The sequence below is a fragment of the Diceros bicornis genome, chromosome 4 (assembly GCF_020826845.1).
Source record: "Diceros bicornis minor isolate mBicDic1 chromosome 4, mDicBic1.mat.cur, whole genome shotgun sequence".
NCBI classification, from domain to species: domain Eukaryota; kingdom Metazoa; phylum Chordata; class Mammalia; order Perissodactyla; family Rhinocerotidae; genus Diceros; species Diceros bicornis.
Genome location: NC_080743.1, coordinates 90,486,510 through 90,509,151, shown reverse-complemented (window position 1 = coordinate 90,509,151; position 22,642 = coordinate 90,486,510). Strand labels below are relative to the sequence as shown.

Genomic DNA, 22,642 nt, shown 5'->3' with positions numbered 1-22,642 from the left:
ACTAGCTCATCATTAATCCAGGTAAGAACCTGTGAATAAATAAGATAAATATGACAGTATGGTAACTGAATCATTAGGTTCAATTCTCTAAAGCACAGAAGAACAGAAGATGTCAGTCTCTGCTTTAAAAATATCCTCTGCAGGGGCCGGCCCGGTGGCGCAAGCGGTTAAGTGCGCGCGCTCCGCTGCGGCGGCCCGGGGTTCGCTGGTTCGGATCCCGGGCGCGCACCGACGCACTGCTTGGTAAGCCATGCTGTGGCGGCGTCCCATATAAAGTGGAGGAAGATAGGCACCGATGTTAGCCCAGGGCCGTCTTCCTCAGCAAAAAAAGAGGAGGATTGGCGGATGTTAGCTCAGGGCTGATCTCCTCACAAAAAAAAAAAAAAAAAAAAAAAAAAAAAATATCCTCTGCAAATATTAAGAAAGGTAACATTCCTCTTGATTCAAATATTAGCTTTATTTAATAATGACTTAAATTCTAACTTTTGATCATTAACCTAGAGAAAAAGGCCTCCTAATCAACTTTTACTGCATAAATTACGCCTCTGAATCATACTAACAACCTGGCCTCTTTTTTATGTTCTACATTTTAATTAATGAAAAAACAGCAAATTTTAAACTGCCACTAAAGATACATAATCAAGCAGAATTAATTTGACTAATCCAAGCTTAGTTGAATCATACAGCCAAGCAAGGGACATAAATATAGTAGTAATGAGTTAGGAATGCCACATGGGATACTGAACTTCCACTAAATGTTAAACTCAGGATCATTTAATATGTTCTATGTTACCAGCAAAAGAAAATTATAACATGTGAATAACTAAAAACAAACACTAAATTTAAATATACCTGAAGACAATAACCTCACATCATAACAGCCTATGAGCCTCTCAAAGATCCTCCAATAGATTTCTGTAAGTAGACTATACTATATTATAAATTCCTAGATAATTGGTAATGTATTCTCATATCTCTTTTTAAATTAACCTTAGCACCTAGGAATGCACAGTAGATATGTAAAAAATTACTTAATAAAAGAACAAAATTGTGACATATTACTTTAATAGTAATAATTGAGGGTTTTGTGGGAGTTGATTTAAGCTAATATGATGGCAAACCAAGAAAACTGAATGATTTTTTTTCAAGCTACCCAAGAATAATTATGGCAATAAAACACTGTGAAAACAAATTTAGAATACACTTTATCGTTAAGAAAGTGTTCAGGAAGTTTTGTCTACAAAAATGTACTCTCAATTAAAATCAAAGTAACATCTGTCACTTTCTAAATAACAAAGATCAATCTCATAAATTTAATGCAGCAATTTAAAGGAAAAGTGACAATTTAACGAAATTGAAAAATTGCTAGAGATGTGAGAAATTCTTGATATCTTACTTCCACTCTTTTAATATCCTCTTCCAAAACACTTAGCTCCTTCTGGATCTGTTCCAGTTGCTGTAGATAAAAGAGAAAAAAGAAAGCCTAAACCAAACCACACTGGCATCACTACAATCATAAAATAACTTTATATTTGGAAAATGACTTCTAGGAAACTGGGCACTAATAGCAAAACCCACACGCAAAAAGAGCTGGAAGAGCCTATGTTAAAATATAATGTAGAGACAATATTTAAGAAAACACAACGTTTTACTTCTTTAATACAACAAGGATGACTTCATAATAAAAATATGAAAGATGCACAATGAATTACAATGTGACAATAAAAATACAAGACATCCAAAGAACTTGTCTTTCAAATTATCTCATTTAATTGTCAGCAATTAATACCAGCATGTCAGTTGTTGATCCCATTTTAAAAATAAAAATTAATCACCAAGAGGGTAAATCCCACCACCCAACAGCAATCACAAGTTAGTATCTTAACATTTCCTTCTTAAGCATTTTTTAAAACATATTTAAGAGAATGTTTTGTCTTTGATACCTATTGCATCATAACCTTTTTCCGTGCCATTAAAACGCGAATATTTTAATTGTTAATTAAAATGGTTAAATTAGAATGGTTAAATATATTATTGAATATATTATTGAATATATTTAACCATTCCCCTCTCACTAGAGACTTCAGTTGTTTGTAAACTATTAGAAATAATTCTGGAACATATGAGTCTGCATTTCAAATTTTATTAAGAGATTATTAAAAATGAAATTATTTGATCAAAAGACACAAAGAGTAGAAAATGTTCATTATATAAAATAAAACTGCTTTCCAGAAACACTATACAAAGTTAAATTTCTATCACCAGTATATATATGATGCTGTCTTACTCTAACCCAGATATATTGAACCAATTTTTAAAATGTAAAACAATAATAATGAATACTTATGTAATACTTATTGTCAGACATGAAATAGGTACAATTACATATTAGGAAAATGAAACACAGAAAGATCAAAGGACTTGCCAAAGATCATTCATCATGTGAGTGGCGGAAGTGGAGTTCAAATCAAAGCAGCCTTCTTGCTCTAGAATTCATGCTGTTAACCACTATGCTATACTACTTCTTGAAAGCACTACCTTATTATTTAACTGTCATTTCTTTAATGACTGGTAAGAGTAAACAGACTTTTAAGGTTTATTAACATTAGCACCTTCTCTTCTCTGGGAATATATACAAAGTAGATAATATAATTAATAACTTATTAATTCAAATATTTATCAATCCTAAGTATTTTGCTAAATACTGAGAAGAACAGGATTTAGAAAACTACAGCCTTTGCCCTCAAGGAACTCAGTTTAGGGGAGATGGCAAACAAGAAAACCAATAGTTAAAATAGTAAGCATTATGGTGATGGTATGCACACAGAATTTAGGGAACACAGATTGCTCCTAACCTAGATGGAAAACTTGGCAGGAGGGTAGAGGCAGCTGGATAACTGAAATTAGATCTGAAATCAAATGAAAGGCTGAGCCTTGAAGGACTAATAGAATTTTGCCAGGCGGAAGACAGGGGAGAAAGATGGAATAAGCAGGGTAAATAATAATACATACAAATCCATAAAAGCTATGAGAAAGGGAAATAACAAATCTGAAACTATGACAATGAATGAAATCACCCAATGTTAACCAGTATAGTCAGAAGAGATGAGAACAAAACCTGGATGGTAGGGAACACCAATGTTTAAGAGATGGGCAAAGGAAGATGCAGCAGCCCTGCATTAACTATCAAGAAGGGGACAGCATTCTATCATAGAAACCGGGAGTGCGGGTACTTTCCTCCACCCTAACATTTTTCACAATACTCCTAACTTTAACCGAAACCTTGCTCTCCCTCAAAGATACAGTCTATCTTGGAACTCTTTCAAATAAAATCTGGTCAGAATTCTCTCAGGCCCCATGTTTCTCAGTACTAGGTAGGAACTCACCATGTCTACTGCATTCCATGGCCATTTCTAATAATTAGTCTTCCGCTCTCATACAAAAACCACTCTGGTCTGGCTCAATCCAAGCAGCCAAATCACTGTACTGATCTTAGCCATTGATAAACATCCCAATTATTTCCCACCATCACTGAAACCGTTTGTCTTCTGGTTCAGAGACATTTTCAACTCCAGTGATCTTAACCCCTAATTCAGCAAAGCATACCATGGTCTCCCTTAATCTTTTTCATTTAATTACTTAAAATGCTCCACTCTTGAAATCTTTATTTAAGCAAATGCTGAGGGATCTTTAGTATGACTACATTAAAGAAATATATTTAAAGGGGCCGGCCCAGTGGTGTAGTGGTTAAATTTGCACACTCTGCTTCGGTGGCCCAGGGTTTGCAGATTCAGATCCCAGGCGTGGACCTATACACCACTCATCAAGCTATGCTGTGGCAGTGTCCCACAAACAAAATAGAGGAAAATTGGCACAGATGTTAGTTCAGGGACAATCTTCCTCTCTGTATGATAACATACAAAATTCCTTTCTGCATGTTAACGACATGACCGGTGGTTCCTGTAGAGCCTCCAGATGAGGGCTGGTTGCCAAAGAAACCAACCACGTGATTAGAGGGTTGGAACTTCCAGCCTCATCTCCAATGTCCAGGGAAGGTCGAACGGCTGGAGATTGAATTCAATCATCAATGGCCAATCAATCACACCTATGTAATGAAGCCTCCATAAAAAACCCTAAATTAAGGGGTTTGAATGGCTTCTGGGTTAGTGAATATGTGGAGATGCTGATAGGGTGGCATGCCTAGAGAGGACATGGAAGCTCTCAGCCCCTTCCCACATACCTTTCCCTATGTATCTCTTCCATCTGGCTGTTTCTGAGTTGTATGTTTCTATAATAAACTGGTAATCTAGTAAGTAAACTGCTTTCCTGAGTTCTGTGAGCCATTCTAGCCAATTATCGAGAAGGGAGTCATGGGAACCTCTGATTTATAGCCAGTAGGTCAGAACACAGGTGACAATCTAGACTTGCAATTAGCATCTGAAGTGGCATCTCAGTCTTGTGGTACCAAGCTCTTAACTGGTGGGATCTGGGGTTAACTCCAGGTAGACAGTGTCAGAATTGAATTGTAGGACATTCAGTTGGTGTCCACAGAGAACTGGAGAATTGTTTGGTATGGGAAAATCACACACATTTGGTGGCCAGAAGTATGGAAATTAGAGTGAGGAATAAAGGAAACAAGTATTTTCCCTTCAGGCATCAATGTAAGACATTATAGCACTAGGAGATAGAACACAAAAGACAACCATTTAAAAGAAGTGGAAAGAAGAATTGGGCTAAATTCACTCTGCAAACATGTTTCATAACCCAGAGAGGCAGAATCTAGAATATAAGCAGGAATCAGAGTTCAAGAATGTTTTGGAGATATACGAAGAAAGTCCACAAAGATGAACTGCCATTATCTAAAGGAGAATTGATCACAAATTGGTAATGATAACAGACAAACCCCTGGATCAAATCTGTCTTAACACCATCATGAGTTTGGGGACTACTAAAAATAATAATAAATATATAAGATGGAGAAATGCTACTTGAGAGCACAGTCCTAAGCCATCAATAGCAAGCACTCTCTTAACACAGCACACTGTGCCAAAACTCAAAGAAAATTTAAAGAAACATTTAAATTCAAAAAGTGAAGAAAAGTCTCAGAATCCCTTAAGACTAAAATGTAAAAGAATTCAAAAATAGAGTCCCATCTTATTGACATTACCTTTGGTGCAGGTAGGCATCACCAGTACTCATTTATTTAACCTTCACTGATGATTTGATAAAAATATGCTCAAGTCTTAAACTCAGTATTTGAATTTTGTTTTTTAGAAGTTAATATAATTAGAATAAATTATAGCTGCCAAGACTACTTCAATCATCTGACATATTCAAAACTGAACAAAAGAATACTAGTATACTTTCAGAAAAAAGCTGGCTAAAAAAGAGTAGCAAAATTTAATATATAAAAGAACAACAATGAGATACACCAGTGTACATCTATTAGAGTGTCCAAAATCCAGAACACCGACAACGCCAAATACTGACCCGGATGTAGAGCAACAGGAACTCTCATTCATTGCTGGTGGGAGTGAAAAATGGTACTGCCACTTTGGAAAACAGTTTGGCAGTTTCTTGAAAAATCAAACACATTCTTACCATACGATCCACTAATCACACTCCTTGGTCTTTACCCAAAGGAGCTGAAAACTTATGGCCACACAAAAACATGTTTATAGCAGCTTTATTCATAACTGCTAACACTTGGAAGCAACCAAGATGTCCTTTGGTAGGTGAATGGATAAATAAACAGTGGTAAATCCAGACAATGGAATATTATTCAGTGCTAAGAGAAATGAGCTTTCAAGCCATGAAAAGACATAGAGAAAGCTTAAATGCATATTACTAACTGAAAAAAGCCAAGCCGAAAGGCTATATATACTGTATGATTCCAACTCTATGACATTTTGGAAAAGGCAAAACCATGGAGACAGTAAAAATCAGTGGTTGCCAGGGGTTAGGAGTAGGGTAAGGGATGAATAGGTGGAGCACAGAGGAATTTTAGGGGAGTGAAAATACTCTGTATGATACTATAATGATGGATACACGTCATTATACATTTCTCCAAATCCATAGAATGTACAAAACCAAGAGTGAATCCTAAAGTAAACTATGGACTTTGGGTGATTATGATGCATCACTGTAGATTCATGAACTGTAACAAGTGTACCCTCTGGTGAGGGATGTTGATAATGGCGGAGGCTTTGCACAAGTGAGGGCAGGGGGCATAAGGGAAACCTCTGTACCTTCCTCTCAATTTTGATGTGAACCTAAAACTGCTCTAAAAAAACAAAGCCTCATATATATACAATACACACACATAATATATACACACACACAAACTCTAAGAGACTTAATACCAAAAGCAAAGCAAATTTAGCCATATGAAGTGCAAACTAAGGTCTTACCATCCATAGCACCACCCCACAAACATACACATACTTGATACCTAGTTCCTGTAATGGCAGGCTTGATTATAAGGCTTCATTCAGCCTTCCCACAGTAACGTTTTTTAAGTTGAGAAGAAAACACAGAACAAGTAAGTCCAAAAATAAAAATGAGACTACAGAGGGCATATCAAGATGGCTTATTTAAAAGCAAATGTAAATAGATAGCAACACCAGTAGACTGTGATAAGTTATACATGTATAACAACATAAAACAAATAATAAATGTCAAACTTAAGCCATAACATTGGCATCAAATGTAAATGGTCTAAATACACAATTATTAGACTGAGTCTGGCAGAGTGACTAAAAAACCTCTGTCTATAAGAAATTCACTTCAAATATAATGATTCAATAATTGATATAACAAGAAAACAAAGACTCACTAAAGATGCAGAAAATTCTCACCATACATTTAACAAACTTTACACTGAACCATGCAATTACAGAAAACACATTTTTTTCAAGCACGAGTACTTCAAAATTTAACCAACTACCAGGTGATAGTGCCAATATCACATTCAAAAGAATAAGACACAAAGTATTTTCTGATAATAATGCAACTATAACAGAAATCCATAACAAAAAGACAACAAGAAAATTCCCATGTCCAACCGTTACTTCTAAATAACCCACAGGCCTCAGAAAAACTATAATGAAAATTAGAAACTATTTGGAACTAAGGAATAACAAACAAAATACTGTACCAAAATCAGTAGATGTACCTAAAGGAAAAATTATGGCCTTAAATGCCTATATTAGAAAAAACAGTCTGCATAATAATATGTACATCCAAGTTAACAAATTACAAAAGGAACAAAATAAAACCAAAGAAAGTTGAAGGACAGAAATTATAAAGAGCATAAAATATTAAAATAGAAAAAAAAATAAAATAGAGAACATAAACAAAGCCACAAGTTGGTTCTTAGTTAAGACTCATAAAATTGATACATCCCTGGCAAGAATTGATCTGATCAAGAAAAAAAAGAGAAAAAGGCACAGCACCAATAAGTAGAGTCAGGAATAAAAAGATAGCACTAAAAACTCTTGGGGCATTAAAAATTTAATATTCAAGACAATCTTACACACAATTAAATTTGAAAATTTAGATGAAACAGACAATGCCTAGAAAAAGTATAACATATCAAAAGTGGTATCTAAAACAAAAACCTGAATAAGCATATAACTGTTGAAGTGACTGAATCAAGAGTTTAAAACGTTCTGCAAACAAACAACAGGTACAGGTAGCTTCTCCAGCAAGATCTTTAAACATTCAGCAAAGATATCCTTCCTAGACTACACAAATGCTTCTAGAAAAGTGAAAAAGAGGGTACATTCCCCAACTCATTTGATAAAACAATCTTTATAGCAAAACTGAACAAGATTAGGATAAGGAAAAAAATTATAGGACAGTCTCACTAATGAATATAGATGCAAAAAACCTGAACAAAATATCAGCAAAGCAAACAATATAGAAGAGGATATACATCATGACCAAGTTTGGTTTACATAAGGGATGCAAGTAGGGCAGACAACCGTCCTGGTGGAGTTTCCTAGAATGCAGAACATCCGGTGAAAAGACTAGGATATTCCTGGGCAAATCAGGACAGCTGGTCACCCTAAGTGCAAAGTTGATTGACTATTGTTAAACAAATGTAATTATTCACATTAACACAATGAAAAAATTCATATCACCTCAGATACACAAAAATTTTGGAGACTACTCAACCCCCACTCATGATTAAAGAAAAAGAAATCCTCTTAGGAAAATCTGAGAATAGAAATTTACTTCCTTGAATGATAAAAAGTACCTACAAAGAACCTACAAAAAACATCATACCTAATGGTGACACGTCGAAAGCTTTCACTTTGAGATCAGCACCAAGACTAGGATGCCCCGCTATCACCACTTCTATTCATCATTGTACCGGATGTCCTAGCCAGCAGAGTAAGACAAGAAAAATAAATACAAGATATAAGGATCATAAAGAAAGAAACTAAACTGTTATTATTTGCAGATGATGATGTGTACACAGAAAAAAATCTACAAACAAATTATTAGAATTAATGAGAGTTTAACAAGGTTGCTGGATACAAAAGAAATGTATATGTAAAAATCAACTTTATTTCTCTATACCAGCAACAAACAGTAAGAAACTGAAATTAAAGACATAGACATCATTTACAATAGCATAAAAAATGATTGAAGACTTAAGAACAAATCTAAAAAAAAGATGTATAAGAATAATACCCTAAAAAATATCAAAATTTTGAAGAACATCCTTAAGAACCTAAATATATAGAGAGAGAAATACCATGTTCATGGGTTAGAAGACTCAATATTGTAAAGATAGTCTCCCAAATTGATCTATAGAGTCAAAGTAATCCCAATAAAAATCACAGCAGGGTTACCATAGAAATGTACCAGCCGGTTCTAAAATTTATATAGAAATACAAAAAGCCATGAATAGCTGAGACTTTCCTAAAGAAGAACAGTAACGTACTTTAAAGTTCGAGTATTTAATACAATGTGGTATTGCCAAAAAGACAGACAAATAGACCAGTAGAACAGAAAAGAGAGCCTAAGAAACAAACCCACACACATATGCTCACATGATAGATGACAATGGTGGTACTTCAGAGCAATGGGGAAAGGACGGACATTTAAATTAAGGATGCTTGGACAACTGGATATCTATATGAAAAGTTCCCTATCCCTCACATTATACACAATAATGAATTACTAAGTAGATTATACACCTAAATGTGAAAGATAAAAGAATAAAGCTTGAGGTAGATAATACAGCAAAATGTCTTCATGACGTCTGGTGGGGAATTCTTTACTTGACACAAAAGGTGCTAATTATAACATGAAAAACTAATAAATTTGATTCTATTAAAGATAGGAACTTCTGTTCATCAGATAATATCAAGATAATGAAAGCAGCCACCCAATTAGAAGGCAAAAATATTTTTGAGAGAGAGAGAGAGAGGGACTGAACAAAGAATTTTTATCTATATTACATAAACAACAAACCATTAAGAAAATCAACTAACCAGAAAAAGTGCAAAAACCCTTAAGCAAGTACTTCACACATACATAAAAAAATCCAAATGACCAATTAACACAGTACCAGGTGCTCAACCTCATTAGTCATCACAGAAGTGTAAATTAAAACCACAAAGAAAGAGCAATACATACCCCAAGATTAGCTAAATGGGAAAAAGTCTATTGATACCAAGTACCAGCAAGAATTCAGTGCAATAAAAACACTCACTCACAGAATGCCTGTAGGAAGAGTAACTAATACAACTGCTTAGGAAAACAGTTTGGCATTATCTATTAAATTTGAAGATATATATATCCTATGACTCATCAATTCCACTTCTACATACATACTAAACATAAATATATGCAAATATACATCTGGATACATATATAAGCTAGTAGCATTCTTCGGAAACAGCCCAAAACTGAAAACAACTCTAAAGTCCATCAACAACAAAAATGGGGTATATTCATTTAATAGAATACTATACAACGACAATAATGAATCCACTACAGCCATATACAACAATATGGATGAATCTTACCACAGCCAAAGAAGACAAGAACAAAACACCACATTTATATAAGTAAGTGCATTTATATAAGTTCAAAAAAAGAGAGACTTATAAATACTTAGGCATTAAAACAATAAAGAAAAATAAGGAGGTGATTACCATAATATCAGAATACTGACTACCTAAAAGGCAAGAGAGAAGGCTATAATCTGGAAAGGGTCAGCAGGAAGCTGCGCAGGTCCTAGCAATTGAATCAGGATGCTAGTTACATGGATGGCCACTCTACTATGATTCTTTAAACTGTAAATTTGTTTAATGGAGTTTTCTGTCTTTTATTTCATATAAAAACATTACAAAATTCAATTCATTAAAATCCCAAAGGAAACCAAGACTCATCAAAACTGTCCTATTAGAGTAAATTAAACAGGTACTACAAATGTCCAGAAGTATATTTTAAAATTAAACCAAATGAAACACAAAGTAATTGTTCAAATGCCAGGACAAATTTCCACAGATAAGACTGGCTTTTACATGGAATCCAAAGCCCTTTTGTTCAATCTGACCATGAAGAAAAAATAACATGTTTATTAAATACATATATTTATTAAGTGCTGTGGTAGGCAGGCTTTAAGATAGCATCCAAAGGTCCTCATCTCTTAGTATCCACACCCTTGTGTGATTCCCTCTCTTTGTGTAGGCTGGACCTAACGATTTGCTTCTAACAAACAAAAGCAGCACACGTGTTGGGATGTCACTTCCAAAATTAAGTTATAAAAGGTATGTCACTGCTGTCTTCAAAACTCTCTCTTAGAGGATGTGAAGAGAAGGGTACTCTCATACACTGCTGGTGGGAGTGCAAACTGGTGCAGCCACTATGGAAAACTGTATGGAGATTCCTCAAAAAATCAAGGTTAGAACTACCATATGATCCAGCTATTCCACTGTTGGGTATTTATCCAAAGAACTTGAAAACACCAATTTGTAAAGGTACATGCACCCCTGTGTTCATTGCAGCGTTATTCACAATAGCCAAGACTTGGAAGCAACCTAAGTGCCCATCAAGGGACGAATGGATAAAGAAGCTGTGGTATATATACACAATGCAATACTACTCAGCCATAAGAAACGATGAAATCCAGCCATTTGTGACAACATGGATGGACATTGAGGGTATAATGCAAAGTGAAATAAGTCAGAGGGACAAGGTCAAATACCGTATGATTTCCTTCATTAAGTAGTAGATAATAACAACAATAAACAAACACATAGGGACAGAGATTGGATTGGTGGTTGCCGGGGGGGGGGGGGGGGGGGGGTGTGTGTGAAGGGAATGGTTCGGTACATGTGTGTGGTGATGGGTTTTAGTTGGTGTTTTGGTGGTGAACATGATGTAATCTGTGCAGAAGTGGAGGTGTAGTGATGTACACCTGAAATTTTTACAATGTTGTAAATCAATGTTACTGCAACAAACAAAAATAAAAAAAAAAAAACCCTCTCTTACTTTCTCACTTGCTCCCTCTGAGGAAGCCAGCTGCACTGTAGTAAGCTATCCTATAGAGAAGCCCATGAGGCAAGAAATTGGTATCCCTTTCCAACAGCCAGCATGTGAACTTGGAAGGGTTCCTATCCAAGTCAAACCTGGAGATAACTGCTGCCCTAACACCTCGATTGTAGCTAGGTGAGACACCCTGAGCCAAGGCACTCAGTTGTGCTGCACCACTATTCCTAGCCCAAAATATTAAATGCTTGATGTTTTAAGCCATTAAATTTGAGGAAACTTGTTACACAGAAATAAATGACTACTGCAAATATTTACTGTGTGCCTTGCACACTCCTGTCCTTAATATTCAAAAGAGAGTCAGAAGGAAAAACAAGTCAAAAATGAAAATTAAATGTAGGATTCTAATAGCCCCAAATTACTAGTGAGATGTGACACTGGAGTAAATAAGTAGTATATTAAATCTGAAAAGCAGATTTAACTTCTTGGATTGGTATATATCAATGTCTAAACCAAGACTCATCATAACCCCAATTAAAAGTTAAGTATGAAATCACAAAGTTAATTTTCAAAGTCTGACTGTTAACCGTAGGAAAATAAATTCAAAAGTAATAGTTTGCCTCCTGGCCAGTCTGTATTTTGCTTGGATAAGTTCAAGTATAAATTAGACTACAGGAGATAAGCACCTTTAACAATTATATTCATTTTGAGGATTAAATATGCAAATATACTTTATAACATATGCAAGAAGGAAATATAACCACTCCATTCTGTCTGCACTAAATCATGAGATATTAGTCAATCATATTTTCTAGACTAAAGTTTATTATGATTACAAATCACTACCATACCCAACTCTAATCATGGAGAAATTTACGAAATTTAATCAAAGCAATAAGTAAATTTTTAAAAATCTGTTAACTTAGCTCCAAATTTTCAAAACTTTATTAACCTAGCTCCTCCAAGTCCCTTATGTAATTAAACCTGAAATACTCAAAATCACTCAATCAAGGATACACTAAAAACAAGAAAACCAAAATGTATTAATAACAATATAATTAGCACACAGAAGAGGCACCAATATCCAAGTACTTGGAACTAGCAGGTTTCTTGGATAAACTGTCCACCATAAAAAAAATATGGTCTAATGGGGAAAAAAAAAATCAATCATTGACAAGAATCATATTAGATTCCCACTAAAGTCAAGCTGAAAAATTCTACAGCACAATGAACCCCTATGTTTAATAACAAAAATATAGAAATACTGATCCTAAGAGCTATGAGATCAAAGGCAACAACATAGAAGGTATTACTGAAGGCGACGCGCCACCACATCAGAGAAAGGACAAATTAGGATCACAAGAAAGGGCTATCGTTGGGAAACAGTTCTCCACTGATCACTCTCATTTCTGCACATCTTGTGATAGTTTTTGTTTCAAATTATCTTTTCAAGGATGTTTGTATAGCGAACATCCTGGCAAGACAGAAATATTGACTTCCTCCAGGACAAAGGACAGATTTGTTTTCTGATCAATATAATAGTGTCTCCCTGCAGGGCAAAGACTGGACAGGCTTGCTAGCAGACCCCTTTAAAAGACTGGGGTTTCCTAAGCTCAGGGTTCCATAGTTGTAACATACATCTATGGCACGTGCAGAATCCACATGGGCCCATCTCTACACAGCCCCTGGGCGTCAGGGGCGTCAGAAGTGATGCAAATATGAAGATGATGCTGCTAGATGTGCTGTGAGTAATAAAAGTCCTTTATCTCCAACCCAGGAGTCTCATGTCTTCTGCCAGCATCTACGAAACTATAGCAGGCTAACTTGTTAGCTTGCTAATAGGGTAAAAATCTCAGAACCTTCACAGTTTGGTGTTTTGTTTTGTTTTGTTTTTTACAGTTATATGCTGCATCCTTATTACCTGAGACAATTTCAAATCTAACAATTTGTTGCAGGCATTAACAGACCCCTAGAGAAGCACCAAAAAACCTCAGGTGCTAATGAAAACCTTAAATAATTCAGGACACAGATAATGACCAGCCATTACATTTAACCCCCAGATATCCTCATGTTCAGACTGTTCACTCAGTTGATGCCTTTATTCGTTCATTATTAAGTAATTTCCTATGTCTTGAATCTCACTCTCAATGAGTTCAAAGTCTAAAGCAGAAAGAAACATGTAAAACTACTGAGAAACAATTACACATTCTGCTTTAAAAGGTGGGAGGGTATATATGGAATATGAAAAATTATCACTTTTCCAAAGAATTTTCTATAGCAAAAAATGTTGAGTGTACATACTGAATTAATAATTTTATTTCCATACATTATAAAATTTTCAACTTTGCTACTCAAAGCGTGCTCCAAGGACCAAGAGCAACATCACCTGGAGCTTGCTAGAAATGTAGATTATCAGGCTCCAACACATACCCCCTTAGTCAGACTCGGAGTCTAACAAGACCCTCAGGTGATTCCCATGCATATTGATGCTTAAGAAGTACCCACCCCCAAAAATGAACAAATAAGTCTTAAATTTATGATGAAGATAATGTTTTTAATAGACATTAAAATCAAAACTGCTAACTCAGCAAAAGTTAAGGATAAGAAAAATACAGTCATTAAACCACGTAAAGAATATTTAACTATCTGGGGCCAGCCCAGTGGCACAGCAGTTAAGTGCGTGCGCTCCGCTGCGGCAGCCCAGGGTTTGGATCCTGGGCACGCACCGACATACCGCTTGTCAAGCCATGCTGTGGCAGCGTCCCGTATAAAGTAGAGGAAGATGGGCATGGATGCTAGCCCAGAGCCAACCTTCCTCAGCAAAAAGAGAAGGACTGGCAGATGTTAGCTCAGGGCTGATCTTCCTCACAAAAAAAAAAATACTACTAATAAAAAAAAGAATACTTAACTATCAACACTAGCATAATACAGAAAAATCTAACCTGAATGAAGCAAGAAAAAGTTAAAAATAGATATCATGAACAATAAGAAAAAGGGGAAATATAAAACTAAGATAATGTAAGGTTCTGGCAATGCACTTAAAGTACTTCATCAAATAAAAACTCTCATCTTTTTTTTTTAAAAATAATAAAGATAGAACCTAGCACATAATAGATGGTTATATGTATTTTTTTGATAAGTGAAAAATATCCTAATTAGACAACTCAAAGTAAAAATATAAGAGATTTGAGACAGTTAGGAATTTAAATATAAAACAGTTTTCAAAGTTATTTTAGCATGCTACCCAGAGCACAGAATTTTGCCTTTGATTTTCCCATATTTTGTACAAGTGTGAAATGACGGATGAATTTTATAAATGTTAAATTAGAACACTCTGGTAATAAAATATTACCAAAAAATTATCTTTTAGCTATCCTGCATGACTTACACTTTCCAAATTCTAAAGAGGTAGCTATGTTTTCACTTGTTTTTCCCCAGCATGCATTTTTATCATAAGAAAAGTTGTAACCCTCTATAGTTAAGGCTTTATTACGTAAATTTTCCTAAAATTTAGGGCAAAGGGTAGGCTGTCATTTGATAATCCTATTTTCTATTCTTTATAGCTTTGAGGTAAGTCATTGTATTCAATCTTATACAAAACTTTTCAGCACATCTCCAAAAAGGGATCTTTAAAGTATACAGTTGTAAAGGTAAAAGAAGTTAAAATAACAAAGCTTAAGAAAAACTCCTGAAAACTCAAATGCTTTTTAAATGTTTAAATAAATTTTTTAGACTGAAATGCCTTTACAAAAATGGAGGGAAAACGGGAATAGTCAACAATAGTAAATGAAACATTACGTAAAACACACAAAATAATATACCTCTCTCTTATTTCTTCTTGCAACCTTGAGGAATTCCATAAGGATCTGTAGTTGGGCTGCATGTGATTCCTATAATAGAAAATTATAATTGTTCTTTTAAAAATATAACTATGAGTTCAAAGTTTTCTTTAATACCACAGTATAACCAGTTTGAAGCAACTTTATGCATCCATTTAAGTTAGTCTATACTTCTATTTAATCAGTTTTCCCGTTCACTAATTGGCATTTTTAAAAGGCATTTTCCCCAAAATTAACAAAATAAAACAAATTTTAAGAAACAGGTGTTTTAAATTACATTCCTCATCTACCATGCTGGAAAAAACTATTTATGGGAAATGGCAATTCTGTTACCTGTCCTAGACTTTTCTTCTTCAGTCAAACTAATAAGACATCAAGACAAAAATCACAGTGAAACCAATATAGTTTCTAGACACTAAAATCACTTTCCCTATAAGAATTTCATTTGCAGGGGAGTAAGAAGCATAATAAATGGGAAGAAATCCATACTTTTCAGAAGTCAGATTTACTATTTCTAGTTATTACTTACTCACACAGATGTGAGAATTAATGTATTTCTATAGAAGATTTCAGTCAAATCAAACATTCAAAAACCAAAATTTTAATATAATCAAGTGCAGGAAGAGGTAAATAACCCAAATTTGTAACTGAAACAATGATGTAAGAGATAAATGATAATGTAAGCTTGACATTTTCTGGGTATCAAAAAATAAAATTATAAATATATATCTTTTACTGTTAAAATTTACAAAAAGAACCAAGAAATTCCAGATGAATCTGATAAATATATGTAAAAAAAATACCAAAAGCTAAAAATGGAATAAGAGATAGCTTATGAATAAATATAATTCTATTTTTTTAATATATATTTGAAAAGAAGAATTAAAAAAGCCCAGTGGAGCACTTCCAAAGCAAACAAAAATAAATAAACAAGAAAGATTAATAAAATTTTCATTTACCTGGCTATGCAACAGAATTATCTGAGGCATTTGTTAAAATGACACTCAGACAGATTTTATCTGATTCTGTTACTCTAGAAAAGATTCCAGGAATCTATATGTTTAACAAGTCCCCAGACGGCAAGAATAAGCCTGCCAACATCTGAGGAATCACTAAGATATTACACATACTCCAAAAAGTATGGCCACCTCACACCCACTCCTGGAGTCTCCCCTTTGGGGAGAAGAAGGGAATCTTCGCATTTTAAAGGATAAGAGGCAAAACAGATCAAAGAAATGTTTAAGTCAAGACAAATAAAGACAAGGGAAGACAAATATGAACTGACAATCACAGCAGGATATTCCAATTAACAAACACAATTGAATTAATGTTTCACAACTGAATAAATTTGTAAAACACAGTATCACAAACATTTAAAAGTGAAATTGTTTATTGCATAACAAACTGGATTGGACCTTAGACACACTTAAGTTAAACTATCACACAGAACAAATTCACAGGGGCTCTGAATCCCAACAATGATGACAAAGTATCCCAGGATCGTCTGCATCTTTCTTGGGACTTCTTCACATTAATTATCTATAACTGTCTACAGATTATTTGGCTAGAGAGCAAAGACCACATATTTATATAAAAAGGAATATACACAGCCAAGACTGTTAATAAATAACATAGTTCATTTGCAAAGGAATTGTGCAAGCTATCTTCAAAACAGTAAGTCTGAATACTTCATTTCAGTCTATTAACTAGGACATGTAAATAGGGTGAGAATGCAACTGATTTATAGAAAGGAAGAGGAAAAGCCTCCCAAAGCCACAAGTTCAAAGCAAAACTGGGACCAACTAAGTACACGAGGAATTCAGCAAATAGCACCTTCTTTTGCAATTTAATATTCTTTAAAGGAATAACTTCAAGAAAGGAGAGAAACGGCAAATTTATGAAACTATAATTTCATATGTAAATATGAAAGAAAATTATATAAAATAAAAAGTGGAGGAGTAAAAAAGAGAATGGTTAAAAATGGGAAGAGTACAGCCAATTATATCAAAATAATGTCTAGCCATATAAAGTTCTGTTACAACAGTCTCAGAAATTGGACATGAAAGTAATCCCCTAAAGTCATTTAACCCACTACTAAAAATAGAAGTCCAAGAAGTTAATTCTCTAAACATTTCTTACAATTGTCAAAGCATCCATAAAAGGTATAAGATCATTTATCCCAATTATCTCATTTCTAGATGAGGAAACTGGAGTAAGAAAAAGAGAGAAAAGAAACATATTTAGGGGGAAAAAAAAGAAACATATTTAGAATCTTATTCTCCACTCTCAGTGCTTTTTGCAATATTGCAAGTTTTGTCACATCTGCCCCATCTGGTTCAGTCAATTATCTCAAAAGAGAGCATGTCGGTCATCTAAAATGGAATATGCTCCAAATATTTACAAAACATTGGTTTTCTATATTTTCCTATTCTTTTGTGCAATTAATTTTTTATACTAAAGATAAGATTGCTCCTATTATGAAAATCATCAATCAACTGCTTGATCTGAGTCCAATAGAACTAAACACATGAACTGTATAATTAAGTCTTCTTGTTCAATTCCATGGTTTAGTATCCTTCTGATATTTGGCATTCTAGATAACTTTCCAACAGGGTGAAAATGCACTGGTCAGACCTACAAAAACAGCTGGTCTAGCTGAGCTTTATATACTTCACTAAAAATGAATAACCTGGCCCTTAGGAGTTTAGTTGCCATGAGTTCATCTTCCCAAGTACAGTTAACTCTATAGTAGTTTCTCAACAGGACGGCAACTGGCATTTTGAGGAAATAAGTATTTCCTTCCATAAGACTTTCCAAAGAGAACAAAATAGGCATGTTATCTAGAAATATAGAAGTAAATAAAAACAATTAAAAGTTGAAAAGATTGCTCCTAAGGAGCTGATATAAGGGGTAGGGAGTAATGGAACTGAGGACTACTGATTTTTGCTAGAAACCTTGTAATATTGTTTGATTTTGTAAATTAGGAGTATTCATTACTTGGATTTTTTTTTTAAGGAGAAAAAGGAGAAGGAAAAGCAAGAGAGGGAGAGGGGAGGGGAGGGAAGACTTTCCAGGTGTGACAGGAAGTGAAGGAGTTCTAGGATTCTACATTCTAACCCAGATTTTCTAACCTAAAAACCGTGTAGAACTCTATGAGTGCTTCCCCGACTTGGCTTCAGATTCCCTATCTATAAAATAAGCAGGTAACATTTCACAAACAAGAGTCATTTTGCTAGATCTTAAGAAAATGTCATTTAGGTGATAATTTTTCTCTATATTCTTTTCCTTAAATCTACTGTCAAAATAATTCTAAAGGATATGTACTTCTGGTAGTATGACCGACTACCAAAGCCTTCAAACTAGGGTACCAATACACCTGAGAATGCATGTAGATCTTCCAAAGAATATATGGACACAGAGTTTTAAGGGAATTCCCAAATCCTCCATCTTCAATATTTATCTTTTCTAAAATTGATCTGCTCACCAGACATCACTCCAGTTCTCAATTCCAACATCTTCTTTCAAAATTTCTCTTTTCATTCTTTAAAGAGGTTTAAAAAGGAGGGGAAGAAGGGGCATATCTTTGACCCATCTAGAAATTTACCTTAATAAATGGCCCTGGGGTATGCAAGTCTCTGGAACAACAAAATAAGGCAATATAAAATACAATCATGTGCCACATAACAACATTTCAGTCAATGAGAGATCACACATATGATGGGGGGCCCCTAAGATTAGTATCATATAGCCTAGGTGTGTAGTAGGCTATATCATCTAGGTTTGTACAAGTACACTCTAGGATGTTCACACAACAACAAAATGGCCTAACAACACATTTCGCAGAACATCTTCCCATCATTAAGCAATGCAAGACTGTACTGCTGGTTTAAAAGGGAATTACTCTAAATAAAGACTAGATAACAAATCTTTTTTATAAGTCAGGTAGTTGCCAATTCTTTGCATTGAACATGATGTAGGCTATGAACCAGAAAATTGACAGTACTAGAAAGAAGATTTTAAAATTCATGATCATATTAGTAAATTAATATACCTCTCTCTACACTGGATAAGTTTTTATTTTGAAATTTTTTAATAGAAAATTTTTAAATGGAAGATGTAAACATCTAATTAACAAATTAAATGAAAAGAACATAAGTGAACCCCTGAAACAATTTCAGAAAACATGTGCTTCAAAGCACATGAGGAATATTTACAAAAAGTGACATTATAGTTCATAGAATGAGTAACTAAAATTTGGAAGAACTGGTATCATAGAGACAACACTTTCATAGTACAATATTTAAGTTAAAAAAAATTAGTGACCAATCCTCTTCATATTAAAATGTAAAAGGCTGCCCCCACAGTAACAATAAAAATACAGATAAACTAAAAAAAAATACTATTCTTTAAAGTCAATGAACTGAAACTAACTCAAGCAACAATTGAGCTCCAACTCAGCAAAATTCCTGACTAGACAAAAGAGATCAGTCTCTTATCCTTGCTCATGACAAAGGAAAAGGCAAGACCTTTCAGAAAGAATTAACTACTTTAGTCTCTATACCACTCTTGAATACAGAATGTCTAAGATGCAATTAAAAAAATTAAAGACATGCAAAGGAGTAGAAAAATGAAGAGAAAAAACAAGCAAAAGAATGAAATTCACAGATGATTCACATGCTGGAATGAGTAAAAAGAACTTTAAAACATTACTATAAAGTGTTACATAGAGGAGGAAAAGTGGATAAAACAAGTGAAAAAAATGGAGAATTACAGAAAAGAAACTGAAAGAACAAAATGTAAATCCTAGAAATGAAGTACAAAGTCTAAAGTAAAAAAATAAAAAACATTGGATGGTATGAGAAGCAGACGGGACAGAGCAAAAGAAGGAATAATGAACTCAAAGACAGTTCATTATAAATTGTTTAAACTGATTCACACAGAGAAAAAAGTGAAAAATAAGAACAGAGCATCAGAAATATGTGGGATAATATGAAACATTATAACACGACTAGGAGAGAGAGCACAGCGCTGAATTAATAGTTCCCAATGTTCAAAGCCTAGATCATTTTGTTCTGTGAAACTCAAGCAGGATAAATATTTTAAAAATGAAACCAAAGAATATCAGAGTCAAACTACTGAAAACCAATGTCAAAAAGAATACCTTAAAAGCTGCTAAAGAGAAGAGAGATATACTATCTTTAGGGGAAGAACAGTAAGAATGACTGCTAATTTCATCAGAAATAAAGAAGCAAAAAGACAGTGAAAATATATATTTAAACTGTTAAAAGAAAAAAAACTAGACTTCTACATAGAACAAAACTATCAGTGCTACAAGAAATAGTAAAAACAGTTATACAGACAAAAGAGAAATGAGCTAGATGGAAACGCAGATCTCCAAGAAAAAATGAAGATATCTGAAAGGGTAAATATTTGAGTATAAAAATGTTTTTTTATTTTCGCATCATATCTTCAAAACACTATTAACTGGGCCGGCTCCATGGCGTAGTGGTTAAGGGCATGTGCTCCGCTGCTGGCGGCCCAGGTTCAGATCCCTTTAAATGGCATACTACAAACTCAAGGTTGACTATGAAAAGTAAAAGAGGCAGTTTGTAATCTTTAGAGAAACCACTAGAAATACAATAAGAAGAATTATGTAAAAAATAGAGATGACAAAATGGAATACTAAAATGGAATCCTGAAAACTCAATGATTTCTAAAAAAGGCAAGAAATGAGGAAAAAGGAAGAAAGAACACATGGAAAAATAGGAAACAAATACCAAGGTGGTAGATCTCAAATCTGACTATATCAACAATTATATTACACTTAAATGCACTTAGGCATTTGAATTAAATGAGCTTATTAGATTGTGTTTTTAAAAAAACCCAACTACATACTGTTAACAGACACATTTTTAAAACATAAGGACAACGAAAGAACGAAAGTAAAAGGATGAAGGAAGATATACAATAGAAACCCTAATCATAAGTAAGCTACTGAGGCTATATTAACAACAGAAAATATAAAAGCAGACTTCAGAGCAAGGAATCTTTCTAGTGATAAACATATATAATTCATTATGATAAAGGGGATGATTCATCCAGAAGACATAACAATCCTAAACATGTATGCACCTAATAATGAGCTTCAAAATACATGAAGCAAACATCACAGAAAACAATGAAAAATAGACACTCAAAACCATATTTTTAACATACCCCCATCAGTAACTGGTAGAGCAAGCAGGAAAAAAAAGATGTGAATAATAACAACAAACTCTACAATAATCAACATTTATAAAGCACCACAACAAAAAACACACAGTTTTCAAATGCAAGCAAGCATTCAACAATATAGACCATATACGGAACCATAATGAAAATTACAATAAATTTCAAAGGACCAAAAGCATAAAAATTGAACTTATGTCTCGCTAAAATGCAGTGAGAAAGAAAGAATCCACACTCCTACCTTAAACAACAAAATAACAGGCCAGTTATGCGAAACAATGGCTTTTAGACAAAAGACCAGAAGTATTACATTTTCCCAGGAGCCAGAGTAGAAAAACTTTGAAATACACAGGCTTCAGGTAGAATACTCAAAAAGGTATTGCCTCAGCAGTGGGGCAAAATTAGCTCTAGTTCCAAAAACCTGCTCTAGTTTCACCTCCTCTAGTTCCAAAAACCTGCTCTAGTTCCACCTAAAAAAGCTTAGACAAGCCTCAAAAGAACCAAACTATTTCCAAGTAACTTAATTCTCCAGAACAAAGCTCAAGAATGTGTAAAAGAATACAAACATACCGAGCACTAAATAAGGGAAAATTTACAATCTCTGGCATCCAATCAAAAAATTAATAAGCACGCAAATAAGAAAGAAAATATATCCCATAATAAGTGGGAAAAAAATCAATCAATAAAAATATATAGAGAAATGACACAAATAATACAATTAGTAAACAAAAACAATGAAGAGTTATTATAACTACATACATGTTCTAGAAGTTAGAGGAAAGTATAAGCATGTTAAGGAGAGACATGGAAGATAGAAAAGATTAGTGAACATGAAAACAGAAACAGAAACTATCCAAAATGAAGTCAACAGGGAAAAAAGATAAAACATAAATGAATAAAGATGTTTATCAGTGAGCTGTGGAATAACTTCAACCAGCCTAACAAATGTGTAACTGGAGTTCCCAAAGTGAAAGAGCGGACAGAAAAATATTTGAAGAATTAATAACTAAAAAATTTCCAAATCTGATGGAAACTACAAATCCACAGATCAAAGAATCTCAAAG

General features: G+C 34.1%; 1 protein-coding gene across 3 annotated transcripts in view; it reads right to left on the bottom strand.

The window, feature by feature from the left end:
* COP1 (COP1 E3 ubiquitin ligase) overlaps positions 1-22,642 on the bottom strand; it is a 242,286-nt gene that overhangs the window by 173,415 nt on the left and 46,229 nt on the right. For 2 of the 3 annotated variants that reach the window (XM_058540004.1, XM_058540003.1), the window contains exons 6-7: positions 15,333-15,401; positions 1,397-1,456 (exon numbers count right to left, since the gene is read on the bottom strand). In XM_058540004.1, the coding sequence (XP_058395987.1) occupies positions 1,397-1,456; positions 15,333-15,401 (129 nt within the window). The remainder of the gene's footprint in view (positions 1-1,396; positions 1,457-15,332; positions 15,402-22,642) is intronic. The other variant, XM_058540005.1, reaches the window with a different exon arrangement.